This window comes from Xenopus laevis, chromosome 4S (assembly GCF_017654675.1).
Source record: "Xenopus laevis strain J_2021 chromosome 4S, Xenopus_laevis_v10.1, whole genome shotgun sequence".
NCBI lineage: Eukaryota > Metazoa > Chordata > Amphibia > Anura > Pipidae > Xenopus > Xenopus laevis.
The window spans coordinates 97,144,031-97,160,457 of record NC_054378.1 but is presented as its reverse complement, the minus strand read 5'-3'; the positions used below and the strand labels follow the sequence as shown (position 1 = coordinate 97,160,457).

Here is a 16,427-nt window from a genome sequence, read left to right as displayed (position 1 = left end):
ATAAGAACAGATCACCCAATGTTCTGCCCCTGACAGCAATCGTACGATACTTATGTCTGACAACACTAGTGACAGTCTCCCACTGAAAATCGTACGATCGGCAATACACGCAGAGATATTATCGGCAGGCGACAGAAATTTTCTAACCTGTCCGATCGACCAAACGACCGATCTCCGACGGACGAAAAATGTCGGGACTCTCCACACATGGTCCGCAAATCGTACGATTCGTACGATCGGATCTTTGCGTCTATGGCCAGCTTAACTCCCTGCTTTTGATTGTTTGTGAACAATCTCTAATATTAAATGGTGCTATAAAGCCCAGCAGTTATTTTTAGGTGTGTTGAAGCTGAATTTATAATCTGTATATGTATGATTATATGTAAGATTTGAGTTACTTAGTACCTGCAGGGGAATCACTGCTAAATCTTTCTGTATTATTTTTTGAAATAGTGGACTACTTCTACATATAGACCTAAGAATATTTAGAACAAGCATTTTCTCAGAAAATATCAATGGCTTGCTAGTATTCCAGGTTGTTAAGGCACAACTATAGCAAGTGCAGTTGCTTCCATAGGTTAGGAAATAGTGGGTGTTCATGGAGGAAAGGTCATTTACTGGAAGCTATTAAAATTAAATCCAATGCCAGGCTTGTGCATCTAATTTGTATTGCATGCTAAACATGAATATAAGTGAGCAAGTCAGAAGAGATCAGCAACTCAAAGCACTATGACTTAAATTTCTCCCAAATGAATGGGGAAGGGGAACCGACACCTACATCGGCTTTTAAGCGCCCATTTGGATACTTGCTGTCCAAAATTGGCGTAAGTTCACCCACGATGCCCAAATATGGGTGGGTACATAGCCCTGACAGCTCAATGCACATAGGCCAGCAACTGTGCAATTAAGAAATCAGAACGTTTTGCCACAATAAAATAACAAGTGATCCGATTTCCATATCCAGGATGGCTAATCACCTATTAAAATGGTCAATGTGTTTTATAAGTAATGATGGGCGAATCTGACCAATTTTGCTTTGGCAAAAATTAGCGAACTGCGAAAAAGTTGCTAAACACATTAAAGTCAATGGGCAGTTTTTCGTGTGACATTTTTCAATCTGCTCAACAATACTTTTTTTATACTGTCCATTATAATCTATGGGTCGTTTTTTTTTCTATGCAAAACATTTCACTCATCCCTTCGTATGAGCCAGAATTTCCATTTTGAGCAACCCCATTTTATATGACTATAACTGTTTGTCCCTATGCAAGAAGCAATAGATGGCCAATTTGATGGAAATCATCCAAGCTGTCTGATCTGGTCACCATATGCGTGTATTCCAAGTGTAGCACGTTTGCGGCTTTTTATCCATCAACCTAATAAACAGATCAATATACATTTTGAGACACTGAATGCCAATGCTCAGGATGTGTTAGTTGGAAGAATTTAATAAGCAGCAAATGGTTCCATTTTAGACTCCCAATATATAAACAAAAGACTACATGAGACACTACAGGAGTTACCTTTTGGGCAAATAAATTAATTACAGGGTTGGTGCCTTTTAATTTTTAAACTTGAATTTCATCCTTATGCCTTGTAATATTTACAGGAAATAGTGGGTTGTAAGAAAGAATATATGCTAGAGTTAAATGGTCTCTTACCGTATATACTTGAGTATAAGCCCTCCCGAGTATAAGCCGGGGTACCTAATTTTACCTCCAAAAACTGGGAAAGCTTATTGACTTGAGTATAAGCCTAGGGTGAGAAATGCAGCAGCTTCTGGTAAGTTTCAATTAAAAAATTAAGGGTTTCTGCTCCCATTGGAGATGCCGGCGACCATTCTTGGACGCCGGCGAATATTCTTGGAGACTATTCTTGGACGCCGGTGACTATTCTTAGACGCTGGCGACCGTTTTTGCGCTTGACTAGAGTATAAGCCGAGGTAGAGTTTTTCAGCATATTTTGGGGGCTGAAAAACTCGGCTTATACTCGAGTATATACGATATTATTTTTGTAAATGTTTACTAAAACTAATCACTAGAGGTCATTGTTTACATATGCCTTAGTTCTCTCTAAACATGGAAGCAGCCATAATTCTCTATGCACTTTGCAAGTACTTATTTTTAGAGTCCTAAAAAATACAAGCCAAGCAGCTAAAGTTGCATAATTTTCTTTTACTATCAAAATGGACACATGCATCTTAGTTACCATCAAGCACAAGATAGTGTTTTTATATTACAGAGAAAAACCAGTAAATCATTAACAAAAATTAGAATGGCAAATGATAGATGGTCATCCTGTAATTTTGGAGCTTTCTGGATATTGGGTTTCCCATACTTACCTGCAATATCCCAGCATGTGGGTCTTGGCAGTGGCTCTGCTCTTAGCTATGGAGGAGGGATTAGCACAAAAAGAGTAAGTTGAGGAGGTCCATACATTGGTCAATTTCCTGATTGGCCAATAGACAAAACAGATGTAGAATGCACAGAGTTGCCTTTCTGTTGTGCCAATCATTCATGCAAAGTTCACAAATGAATGGAAGGCAGGGAATGAAGAGGAAATGCAGCTCCTCTTCACTTACTCATTTGCTGATACACCATGTACTGGCTGACATGTTGCACCGGCAATTTCTTAATTTACGTGAGCCAACCCGTATCTATAATACATGGTTATTAGTTAGGATTGGCAGGGCAGATTACACACACACACATATGAGTTGGTGTGGGCTAATCCTCCAGAGTAAAACTGCACCTACACTCTAAAGTTCAATGTACTTGTCCTTTCTATGAGCAAACAGGGATTTTTGTGATTTGGGGAACAATATGTTTAAGTCTTGCACGTAATTTTACTATGCAGCACTTTTGGGAACATGAGTTATCAATGAAGGTTCATGTACTTTGGAAAAGGTCATCTCAGGAGGCAGTATGGTTTCATCAAAACCTGTGAGAAGTCCATTTATATGACTGTTAAAATACTATCTTCAAAAATAGCTCTCTGGCTATTTATTCTATTTTACTTATTGAAGAGAAGAATAAGTGGAAATAGTTTTCCTAGTGTATTAACTTCCCTTCTTACCTGCAATCCATAGGGTTGCAAAATCATATTGGCACCTTCTAATGTGTGCCAGAGAGGCAACACACTACTTGAAATGGAAACCCTATAATAATAGACCCCCTTTAGAAATACTAGCAGCGTGATCGCTCTATGCTTTTAAATGGCAAGAAACCACTGTATAATTAAAACAAACTGCACAAACGATGAGAAACGTGGAACAAAAAGGAATAGAAATAACAGGGATTTTTGTAATTGGAGAGAATGTTGATTCGACCTCTGTGAATGCTGCTAAACCAACTGTGATTTAACAGATCTCACAGAGAAATTGTGAAAATATTGTTATAAATATATAGTATAGGGGGAAAAATCTTCTTTACCCATAAAATCCACCAAGGCATGCGCAAACACAAACACACAGATTCATGCTGTTAAACACAATATCAGGAGAATAAGGAATAAAATGAAGCGGTAAAATAACTTTATTTGGCCTAATATTGAGGGAATGATAGGAAATAAATAAAAATGAGGTGGATGGTATGTACTGATACAATATTTAACCTGTGGAATACAAAGAACACACAAGATGTAGGGCAACCATAAGTCTAATGGTTATCGATCAGCTCTGCAACTGCAAGGAAATACTACTTCCATCTTGTAACATCCCACAACAAACATTAGCAAGCATTTGCTGTTAGTGACAGAGCTCCTGAAAGAGTAATGTCTGTAGCCCCATTAAAGGACTAGGCAGTGTTTGGTTACCCTCCAGAGTTCAGATTAGAAGGCATGCGTGTGCATGTGAGGAATGCTCAAATTCCCCCACTCCCCACCTCCAAAGGTGATAGCCGCCAGTCCCCTCTCCAAATCCATCTGCGAAAGGCGATCTGTCGCCCTTTCTAGGGCATCTTCCAATTGGCACGTCAGTTTCTGTGCAGTTAGCAGTTCTTCCTGGAGTGCGGAGCTGCATTTTATGCTAATAGAGTTGTGCAGATAAAGGCAATTTACTGTTAATGTAAAGTCTACAGTGTGTTTTCAACATTCAGCAAGAGAAATCATTTTAAAACATTTGAAGCTCGGATCCCAGGATAAAAATATATAACCTTCCCACAGTCAACGGTGGGTCAGGGTGCTCATGCCACAGACCTTCAGCAAAGGGGAGTCAATCAAGAAAATTTAGGCAGCCATCAACCTGGAACATCCCAAAGTAGAATCCAGGAGCCCAAAGTTTAAATAGTACAAAAAAGATTTTATTTTACATTATGTATAAAAGAGAAAGCCTTACACGTTTCCTGTCATCTAGAGACACTTAATCACTGTGATTGTCTCTTGATGACACGAAACACGTGTTTATATAATGTAAAATAAAAACTTTTTTTCTGCTATTTGAACTTTGGACTCCTCGATTCTAGTTTGGGATGCTCCAGATTGATGCTGCCTAAAATTACAATATTCTTTATTCATCAAGTAGGGATTGTCTGGAACATTCAGAACTGTTTTCAACAAACTGATCCCTGTGCTTTTTATACTGAAACACTATTCTGTTAAATAGGAGGCAGTGCACTGAGCAATCCTTACCTGCCCCCTGCGTTTCACATGCAGAGAGAAAGGAATTAGACAATCATAAACTTTAATAATTGCAATTTAGATAAGAAGCACTAATGACTCTTGTATAAACAGCTAGAATCTTATGACTGGAGGGAGGTAGAATGAAGGAACATGAATTGTAAGGGCAACTGTTCTGTGCCTGTGTATGTAAACATCATTTATGAATTACATTTTATTAAATGTTTGAAACTATGAAACAATGCCACACGGAAAAAATAATTCTGAATTTCAGTATATTGAAATAAAACTATTCTGGCTTTAATATGCAAAGGCATTAGTAAATATTTGGTATACATAGCAACACCAATTAAATTAAATATAAATGAAATAATCCGCACATCCTGCTGCACTTTATACATGACATACAATGAACAATGGATGTCTCGATATATACATCTAAGCAGAGATAAATGTGAAATGCTATATATATCAATCTGATTAGCAAGAGGAACGCTGCTCACCTGTCTGGGTCAGAGTGGAAATGTAGCAGGCTGCTGTAAAGCTGTTTCTCTACATGTAATGCATCGTTCAGCCTGCCTCTGTCAGCGACAAGATCCTCCAATAGCTTTGATAACTGCAATAGGCAACAGAAGAAAGTGAGTATTAGATAATGGAAGGCTTGTTTGAAACCAGGCACATATATCTCAAGAAATGATAATGTAAGAAAGCTGGCTCTTGCGTTTATACACCAGTACTTCAAGTATTCCCAAATGTATAGAATCTGTTATACAGAAAATGTACACTACACCCTATAGATAAAAACACACCTATTTTTCCATCTTGCTGTACTTTATGCTGGTTGCCTGGGCTGGTTCTGCAAGCCCTATTACACATCACTTGAGGACTTTTTAGGTCCTACTGTAACCTAGTGCCTCTACAATGTCAGTTCTATGTGCCCATACAGTTATGTCCATAAACTGTTCAGGAATAAGAGAATTTTAGAACAAAGTAAAGAAGGCTGGATTAAGCTTGTCCATTTTCCATTTATTAAGGTCTGCTATAATACTTAAAAAAAAAAAAATACCAATGAACGTTCAACTAATTATATTTGTATTAGTCCATGATTTATTTAAGTAAAATCTTTAATTGTAGTGCACACATATAGTTAATAAATAACCCCCATTTATATCCAGTGCTAAAAAGTCTAAAGCATACCTTCTGGTAACGACCAGTGCCATGTTCTTGCACACCTGATGCACTCAACTTTTCTTTTAGGCTTAGGACCTCTTGAGTAAGGCGCTCCACTGTAGGCATCTCCTCTGGATCAACTAATTGCATCTGCAGATCCTAAACCCCAAGACAACTGGATCAGGCATTTATAATATTTACACATGCCAGAAAGGATAGGAACTATACTTATATGTAGGTACACCTTGAAACAGATTTTAACTTAGTCTGCCTCATAATGCGGGGAAACTTTTCCGATTTCTACACCCCCTACTCAATTTAAAGGGTACCCGTCACCCAAAAAAATTATTAAAAATCCTATTTTATCACATTAGTCAAGCAAAATAAACTTTAATTACACTATATAAATTATTTGAATTTCCTTCAGTCTGGGAATTCAAAATGATAGCAAGCAGGCAGGAGCCATGTTGTGGACACTGTTTTTAAGGAAAGCCTTGTATCATCTCAGAATCTTGTTTGTGCACCAGAATGGGGGACCCGCTGTCCATTCCCATGCACTGGCTAAACAATTAAATGTTAAAGAGAACGGGGATATGTGGGGAGAGCAGTGACATCTAGGAAGTGCTGAATGGAAAGTGAAAGTAATTGCTTGCCCCGCCTCTATGCCCATGGCAAAGAGGAGGGGCAGACAATATTTGATTGACAGATGAGATGTTTAAATGAGCTTACAACAGCTATGAATGCTTTAATAAAAAATAGAAATTGGATTTCATGTTTAATTTGAAAAGGACTTTTATTATACAGATTTTTGTGTCTGTGTGACAGGTCCACTTTAAGAAAAGAATCTTCAGAAAAAGTGAATAATCCCTCTCATATCATATAAAAATGATGACACACATGGTTTATAAAAGTAGAGACAACAAAGGTAAGGCATGACTGCTTGTGAGTGGTTACTGGAATCTCAACAGACAAGACACACATTTCCCTAGTATCTAGAGCCCAAGTATTGGGTCAGATGCAGTGCCACAAAAGTCAGTATAGTAAGTTAATGCAAAAGGTGTCGCTTATTGAGTCTCATGAAAAGTTCACCTTGATTAGATCTTCTTTTATTTGAATGTTCCTGCTCAAAGCATCCATGTCTGCAGCTTGCTCCTGCAGCTGCTCACTTTGCTCTCTTATGATAGACTGCAGAGCTGAAACTTCGATCTGTGTGAGAAAACCAGATGCATTTAGACCTCTGTTTCCAAGAAAATAGTAAAACTGATGTAGATGAAATAACAGTAGTGGACAAGATGGTAGATTTCAAGGGCCTCACTTGCAGCCTAGGAACCCTCAGAAGGGTGCATGGTACATTTCATGTTTGCTCTGGGCTTGGGGCTGAAATAATTTAAATAGAGGGATACATATTCAGTTTAGGGTTCTATAACTGATCAGTAAACCTTATATGTAAAGAAAAGACCACAGGGTTATAGTTTTTTTTATAAACAGTAAATTATATTTTAGTGACCAATAAAACAATGTAAACATTGTATACATATACCTGGTTTTCCTTTTCTTTCCTCAGAACAAGCTGCAGATCATCTTTGGCTTTGGCAAGTTCACTCTCCAACATTTCGGTTTGGTTATTCTGTGCATCTGCTAAAGTAAAGTCAGCAATTGATTAATACGCCAAGTATTTCAAGTAAAATGTAACGCTTAGTCGATCGCATACTGAATGACAAAGTAGCTACTTCTATTGTAAAATGTATCCTAATACAGTTTGGGAATGATTAGTCTTCAGTCACCACTAGGCATATCAACCATGAACTGCATCCAATCAGCGTTTTTCTGTAATATAAAACTAACTGACCCAGACTGGTACTTGTATATACTAGCACATGGGATTGCAAAGATATAAGGGTGTTATTTCCCACCAACTCACCTGGAGCTTTGAGATCTGCAGACAAAGAAGTCACACATACGGAGACTGGATGATCAGAAAGAGGCTTGGAGTTCCCTAACTGCTGAAAACAATAGCACATATAAATGCATGTTAATAGCCATAATAACTCTAGTGGGTATGATAGTGGGTAAACCAAGGAAATGGACAGCCATGCTGCCATTTTTTTAGTCTTGATCAACTACCCTGTTCCTGCGTGTTCCCTATTGTTGATCCTGTGTCCCAGAAAAGTTCTAATTAGATCAAATGTGCACTTATAATGCAACATGTTTTGGTATTAAATGTATTGTACACATATTTTTGTGTGACAATTTAATTTGTGGTACATAAAGTGCAGAATTCTGCTGGAGTAGCACTATTAACTGGTGCGTTTTGAAAAAAACATGTTTTCCGATGACAGGATCCCTTTAAGGTCTAAGGATCAAAAGATCAAGTTCTCCTAAATCTGCCCATTTTGCACTAATCCTTCAATTTGCCGATAGATAAAGAAGGGTATTAGCATACAATACTGACAGTGACTAGACCAGAAATAGCCAATCTTAAAGGGATCCTGTCATGGGAAAAAAAAAAATTCAAAATGAATCACTTAATAGTGCTGCTCCAGCAGAATTCTGCACTGAAATCCATTTCTCAAAAGAGCAAACTGATTTTTTATATTCAATTTTGAAATCTGACATGGGGCTAGACATTTTGTCAGTTTCCTAGCTGCCCCTGGTCATGTGACTTGTGCCTGCACTTTAGGAAAGAAATGCTTTATGGCAGGCTGCCGTTTTTCCTTCTCAATGTAACTGAATGTGTCTCAGTGGGACATGGGTTTTTACTATTGAGTGTTGTTCTTAGATCTACCAGGCAGCTGTTATCTTATGTTAGGGAGCTGCTATCTGGTTACCTTCCCATTGTTCTTTTGTTTGGATGCTGGGGGGAAAAGGGAGGGGGGTGATATCACTCCAACTTGCAGTACAGCAGTAAAGATTGATTGAAGTTTTTCAGAGCACAAGTCACATGACTTGGGGCAGCTGGGAAATTGACAATATGTCTAGCCCCATATCAGATTTCAAAATTGAATATAAAAAAATCTGTTAGTAGAAATGGATTTCAGTGCAGAATTCTGCTGGAGCAGCACTATTAACTGATTCATTTTGAGAAAAAACAAATTTCCCATGACAGTATCCCTTTAAAAAAAAATCCAAGACATAGCTTTACCTTAACTGTTTTCTGGGATGCTGGAGACTGATCCATATCTGAATTCTGTTTTTCTCTTAGAGCACAGCTCTTGCAGAAAAAACCTTGACCCATTTTTTCTGATGCCATCTAGTATAATAAAATAAAACTAGCATTGGGATTAACGTGATATTGTACTACCTAGAATTTTTACTCTTTATTTTTCTTCATATTACTTCATTCAGTAATGTAAATATTAACCCCATTCCTGTTAGAATTCAATTAATATTACTACATTCTGCCAGCAATGAAATTCATAGACGAGAACACTTTGTTTGAAAACATAGTAGTAATTGAAAAATATGGCATGGCTGCAAAATGTCTTTGCAACAAGACAATTAATATCATAAGGACACACATCTCCAACTGCAATCCCTTATTGCAGATGTCTTTCCATTTTATCCCAAAACATCTTTCAGTCTCCATAAAATGCAGGACTCTCTTGCAAATGAAGAGCACTTTGTGATATTAATTGAGCGTGTTGATGTATTTAATATGCTTAATATGATGCTTAACAATACAATGCTGGTGTAATTAGCACTGGAGCAAAGCCATTTGAAGATAATAATTATCAATAAGGATTGCAGCCTGGTATTCTAAACCTCTGCAATTTTACTCACACTGGTAATAAGTTCCTCCAGCTCTCTCGTGTGTTCATCGGCCTGTTGGCTTCTATCATGAAGAGCCTCCTGCAGCATTTTCTCTTTACATTCCAGGCAGGCTTGTAACTCTTGTATCAGCTCAAAACTGCCCAGCTCAGACTTCTGAAGGAAGGTTGTCGTCATCTCCTGTAATGTATATTTTGTCAGTGCTAAACAGGTTATTTGCAGTACTGGCTATTAAAGTATTGCTGATGCAAAGATTTATTAAAACTGCGCCATGGTGCAAAACATTATGAATTGTTAAATAAAAAAAATAAAAATGATTTCATTTTAGACTAGATTCCCTGTACAGGTATGGGATCTATTATCCAGAATGCTCGGAACCTGGGGTATTCCGGATAACTGATCTTTCCTTAATTTGGATATTTATATCTTAAGTCTACTAGAAAATCATCCAAACATTAAATAAACCCAATAAGCTGGTTTTGCTTTCAATAAGGATTAACTATATCTTAGTTTCGATCAAGTACAAGATAGGAGATCCGTTATCCGGAAACCCATTATCCAGAAAGCTCCGAATTACAGAATGGACTTCTCCCATAGACTCAATTTTATCCAAATAATCCAACTTTTTAAAAATGATTTCCTTTTTCTCTGTAATAATAAAATAATGCCTTGTACTTGATCCCAACTAAGATATAATTAATCCTTATTGGAAGCAAAGCCAGCCTATTTGGGTTTATTTACCATGTATTTCTAGTAGACATAATGTATGTATCTAAATTACAGAAAGATCCATTACCCTGAAAGCCCCAGTTCCCAAACATTCTGGATAACAGGTCCCTGTACTGTTTTATCATTACAGAGAAATAGGAAATAATTATTAAAAATGTGGATTATTTGGACAAAATGGAGTTTATGAGAGACAGGCTTTCTGTAATTCGGAGCTATCTGGATAATGGGTTTCCAGATACCGGATCCCATATCTGTACATTAGGTTATGATACTTGCAAAGCACTGAAAGTTCAACACTACTGCATAATGGTAAATCCATTCCTGCTTTGTCACAACATACATAAAGTATAATTTTTCAAAGGTTAAGAAGGACTTCTGCAATAAGTACCTGAATTTCTTTGCTCCTCTGTTGCAGAGCTTGCTGCAGTTGCTGGATAATTGATTCTCTCTCCTTCAGTGAACATTGGTTTTTCTCTTCCATTGACTGTTTCAGCCATTCTAGGTTTTTATAAGCTGCTGAAATGTGTTCCAATTCCACATCTTTGGACTTCATGAGGTTATCCAGGCTCTAAAATGTGTGCATTTCAATTGTGTCATGTTATGTACATATAGCAGGGAGGCTTATTTACCAACATAGGGAGGCTTATTTACCAACATAGGGAGGCTTATTTACCAACATAGGTGCTAGAAGGCTTTTATTTTCTAGGGATGCACCGAATCCACTATTTTGGATTCAGCCACACCCCCGAATCCTTTGCGAAATATTTGGCCGAATAACGAACCGATTCCTAATTTGCACATGCAAATTGTGCAAATTTGGGGTGGGAAGTGGAAAACATTTTTTACTTCCTTGTTTTGTGACAAAAAGTCACGCAATTTCCCTCCCTGCACCTAATTTGTATTTGTAAATTAGGATTAGGATTCAGTTAAGACGGGCAGATGGATTCGGCCGAATCCGAATCATGCTGGAACCGGCCCAATCCTGGATTCGGTGCATCCCTATTATTTTCTAACTCTTATTAGACTGTTGTAAACATCTGCTGATTGGTTGCTAATGGTAACTTCATGTGTCCAATTTAATAATCATACTGACATTATAGGATGGAAAATGAACACAATTTATTCCTAGATCTTATACCACAAAAAGTTATAGGCTCTCATATCAACTAGACGGGATCCTCAACAAATATGAAACATTATCTAGAAAATTGGTTTCAGATCAGATCCTACATTTATGGTTTCCTCGTTGCCAGAAAGAACACTCTGCAGCCGTTCCAAGTCACGCTGTTTTTCTCGTATTATCATCTTTAGCTGCTGGATCTCCTTTTCTTTCTCTTCCAGTACACAGAATTTATCATCCACTGCTTGCTGGTATAAAGGAGAAGTGACTATGTTAGTCATAAGCTTGGGTAAAGGTTAACTGGTGTATTATAAAATGGCCTGTAATTGGATGATCAGGATGTGTGTACAGTACTCCTCAGAACAAACAACTATAAATGTCTTTTCTATTGTCAACATTACAGTTTCTTCAGCTCTTGGTGAACTACAACTCCTGGTGAAAAACAGAATGCAGTTCAGCAAAAGATAGGTATGCCATTCTAAATATTACCCAATATTAATATTATCACGTGACCTTACATGACCATACCATACATGAGTGCTATCATTCTATATACCTCTAAAGCTGCATCTCTGTCCTTGATTCTCTGGCATAATTTGTCAAGCATGTGCTCGCTGCCACCTGGGTGTTTTCCTAGGCACTGTTGGTATTTCAAAAGGTCCATATAATCCTGGGGAAAAAAATCAAGGGGTCTATTTAACGAAATAATCTTATAATAATAATAATAATAATAATTATAATAATAATAAATTCCATAAAAACTCAAAATATCAGAAATACTCTCAGCTCATAACTTAGGCATGAGCCGATTAACAAATCAGTTAATAGTGCTGCTCCAGCAAAATTCTGTACTGAAATCCGTTTCTCAAAAGAGCAAACAGATTTTTTTATATTTAATTTTGAAATCTGACATGGGACAACATATTGTCAGTTTCCCAGCTGCCCCAGTCATGTGACTTCTGCTCTGATAAACTTCAGTCACTCTTTACTGCTGTACTGCAAGTCAGAATGATACCACCCTCCTCCCTGTCCCCCCCAGCAGCTTAACAACAGAACAATGAGAAGGTAACCAGATAGCAGCTCCCTTAAAAAAGATAACAGCTCCCTGGTAGATCTAAGAGCAGCACTTAATAGTAAAATCCAGGTCCCAATGGGACACATTCAGTTACATTTGGCAGGAGAAACAACAGCCTGCCAGAAAGCAGTTCCATCCTAAAGTGCTGGCTCCTTCTGAAAGCACACGACCAGGCAAAATTACCTGAGATTGCTGCCTACACAATATTGCAAGTAACAAAAAATACACTTGCTGGTTCAGGAATTAAATTTTATATTGTAGAGTGAATTATTTGCAGTGTAAAAACTACACCATGAAAATCATGACAGAATCCCTTTTAAAGACTTTCACGCAGTCAGATGGGTATCAACTGAAAGTTCTGGAGAAAGCTTTAGGCAGAAATTCTCCTGCAATCACTAGAGAAGCACCAAGTCCTTTATTACCACTGCTAGCCATAATGAGTGTTGCACATATATTTAGACAAGAATGGTCAGCAACTCAATACTACTATTTAATACTACTATTTTCTAACAATTCAAAGTTGAAGCCTCACAACAGCAGGGCAGTCCCAACTGTCAAGTACTGAGCTATAACTCCAAAATATAGTCAGGGGATACTCAGAACTGTACACTCTACACAGTGTTCTTGAAAGTAGATAAGCTAGAGCTGGATCATTGCTATGATAGGCAATACAGCCATTTACTTCCAGTTTATAGCAGACATGTACCACGCCCAACCCACCTTGCACCACTAAGTGACTGGCTGATACAAAACAGATACATAAGCCAGCAAAAGGGAGGACTGAGCCCATTGGTGGGTGGGGCTTAGGTTTTAACTATTAGCAATTATGAATATCTCGTATATGTCAGGGTAAAATACCTTAACGCACCCTACATCAGTGTTCTTTGCTCACCTGCAGCAGTTGCTCCTTCTGGGTCACAGTTTGTTGGAGCTGCTGGATACAGTTCTCCTGAGCGCGCAACTTGGTGCATTTCTCCTCTTCTCTATTCTGAAAAAGCTGAATTTTCTCCTGCAGCTCAGTCTGTAGCCTGTGCAGTACTCCATGCAGCTCCTAACAACACACACTACAATCACTATTCAATCCACATTTATATTTGTTTCATTTCTTTGTGGTCTTATGTGTTATTCATTACTAATTGCATTAACCGACAGAAAGCCTAACATTCAGAGTTAAATGCTCCCTGTGTCACCATAAAGCCAGGACTGAAAGGTTCATTTGCTTTCTTTTAAAAGAGATACCACACCAGTACCTGATTGTGCTTCCAAGTAGTCTCTTTCTGTTGATGTCCCTCAAGTAAATCAGCTTCCAGCAATTTCTGGGATTGCTTCAAGTCAGTCAGTTGACGCTCCTTTTGCCGGAGGGTCCTCTGTTGCTTCTGCAGTTCCCTCTGTGTACAGAACAAAGTGTTCTGGAGATCCAACAGCTGCAGCTGCTGTTGGGACGGGGTAATTTGGGAAGCCTGCAAAAATCACACCATAGGAACATTTTACAGCAACATTATTGGGTTTATATAGAAGAGGGATCTTGGGATCATAGTGAGCAGTTCACTTATAGTGCTCTGGTACATTACATCTATAATGGCCATTATACTATATACGGATTTCTTGTTTTAATGCACAGGTATATTCACTTATAGGCAATCTACAGAACAGAACCCAATCTCTTCCATCACAGCACTAATTAAGCAATACAATGTGAAGCAGTAACCAAACATATTTAGTTACCTGTAACTGTTCAGTTTGACTTTTCTGAAGCATCTTTTGTAGTTTCACTATGGTATCATTGTGTCCTTCTACTATATGGTACGAATCCGAGACCTAAAGGAAAACAAAAACTATGATATTGCTTGGCTGAAGAATATTCCCCAAATGGGTCAAATAAACATAATTTATATATGCAAGTGGCAGTTTTCCTCATACACTACATTGGGCCCGAAAGTGTGCATTTCAACTGTCTTAGAACTTATGTCTAGACCATATAACTGGAAACAATTTTGTCCAAGTAAGGAACTATATATATGTATGTATATGTATATATATATATGTATATATATATATATATGTATATATATATATATATATATATGTATATATATATATATATATATATATATATATATATATATATATATATATATATATATATATATATATATATAATATATATACACACACACACACACACATATACGGTTAGGTCCATAAATATTTGGACAGGCAACTTTTTTTCTAATTTTGGTTCTGTACATTACTACAATGAATTTTAAATGAAACAACTCAGATGAAGTTGAACTGCAGCTTTAATTCAGTGGGTTGAACAAAAAGATTGCATAAAAATGTGATGAACTAAAGTCTTTTTTTTTTTTTTAATTTGTTTTTAAACATACACTTAATTTCAGTGTCTCAATAGTAATTGGACATTTGACTCAAAGGCTATTTCAGGGACAGGTGTGAGGCAATTCCTTTGTTAAATGGATACTGTCATGGGAAAAAAAACATTTTTTCAAAATAAATCAGTTAATAGTGATGCTCCAGCAGAATTCTGCACTGAAATCCCTTTCTCAAAAGAGCAAACAGATTTTTTTATATTCAATTTTGAAATCTCACATGGGGCTAGACATTTTGTCAATTTCCCAGCTGCCCCTGGTCATGTGACTTGTGCCTGCACTTTAGGAGAGAAATGCTTTTTGGCAGGCTGCTGTTTTTCCTTCTCAATGTAACTGAATGTGTCTCAGTGAGACATGGGTTTTTACTATTGAGTGTTGTTCTTAGATCTACCAGGCAGCTGTTATCTTGTGTTAGGGAGCTGTTATCTGGTTACCTTCCTATTGTTATTTTGTTTGGCTGCTGGGGGGAAAAGGGAGGGGGTGATATCACTCCTACTTGCAGTACAGCAGTAAAGAGTGATTGAAGTTTATCAGAGCACAAGTCACATGACAGCTGGGAAATTGACAATATGTCTAGCCCCATGTCAGATTTCAAAATTGAATATAGAAAAATCTGTTTGCTCTTTTGAGAAATGGATTTCAGTGCAGAATTCTGCTGGAGCAGCACTATTAACTGATTCATTTTAAAAAAATTTTTTTTTCCCATGACAGTATCCCTTTAAGTTTATCAATGAAGCAGATAAAAGCCCTGGAGTTGATTTGAGAGGGGGGGGGGTGCTTTTATATGGAAGATTTTTCTGTGAACAGACAACATGCGGTCAAAGGAGCTCTCCATACAGGTGAAACAAGCCATCCTTAAACTGCAAAAACAGAGACTGCAGAGAATTTTCTACAATATTAGGAGTGGCAAAATCTACAGTTTGGTACATCCTGAGGAAGAAAGAAAGGACTGGTGCCTGGGTACTACATACAAAATTCAGCGCAGGTATTGGATTCATTATCTAATGCTGGATGCTGTTATTCAATACTGTTGATGACTTACCTCATTGTCTCTGCTTTGCAGAGTTTCCCTTAGGCTTTGGATAATGCGCTCTTGATTGCAAGATAATTCCCGTGCAGAGCTCAACTCTGCTGTCACTTGGTGCAAACTCTCCTGCAGCATCTAGTATGAATGCAGACATGTCAAACACCAAAGGATGGTAATATGGTACAAACCTTCTCTTGATTAAAAAGCTACTTTCCTAAAACTAAAATGGCTTCTTTGTGACACTTTATGTATAGTAACCTTGAATTTGAGGATTGTTTTATTGCAACATAACTTAAAATCGGTATACATTTGCTGTATAGGTTAAATTAAACTAGATTTAGGAAAAGGTTGAGGGTTACTATTGTTGTTCCTTTATCTATCTCTCATCTGTGATGGACATCTTCTTGCAGTGTTAATGGATCAAGCCTAGAAGTGGCAAACAAGTACTAATTCCATCAAATTGAAAGAAACCTTTTAACTCCCATTCCAATCTAGTGGATGTTTAGAAAAAATGGTTATGTTCCAGTAGAGGTATAA

The 16,427-nt window shown here is 37.5% G+C and overlaps 1 protein-coding gene across 4 annotated transcripts in view; it reads right to left on the bottom strand.

The window, feature by feature from the left end:
* Positions 1-16,427, bottom strand: part of LOC108715740 (myomegalin) — a 102,770-nt gene that overhangs the window by 23,983 nt on the left and 62,360 nt on the right. For all 4 annotated transcript variants that reach the window (XM_041561597.1, XM_041561598.1, XM_041561596.1 and 1 more), the window contains 15 exons: positions 15,906-16,025; positions 14,202-14,294; positions 13,727-13,936; positions 13,369-13,527; positions 11,958-12,071; positions 11,512-11,649; positions 10,670-10,849; positions 9,565-9,732; positions 8,927-9,034; positions 7,706-7,787; positions 7,325-7,422; positions 6,874-6,990; positions 5,812-5,943; positions 5,118-5,230; positions 3,882-4,024 (listed from right to left, as the gene is read on the bottom strand). In XM_041561597.1, coding sequence (XP_041417531.1) covers positions 3,882-4,024; positions 5,118-5,230; positions 5,812-5,943; positions 6,874-6,990; positions 7,325-7,422; positions 7,706-7,787; positions 8,927-9,034; positions 9,565-9,732; positions 10,670-10,849; positions 11,512-11,649; positions 11,958-12,071; positions 13,369-13,527; positions 13,727-13,936; positions 14,202-14,294; positions 15,906-16,025 — 1,975 coding nt within the window. The remainder of the gene's footprint in view (positions 1-3,881; positions 4,025-5,117; positions 5,231-5,811; positions 5,944-6,873; positions 6,991-7,324; positions 7,423-7,705; positions 7,788-8,926; positions 9,035-9,564; positions 9,733-10,669; positions 10,850-11,511; positions 11,650-11,957; positions 12,072-13,368; positions 13,528-13,726; positions 13,937-14,201; positions 14,295-15,905; positions 16,026-16,427) is intronic.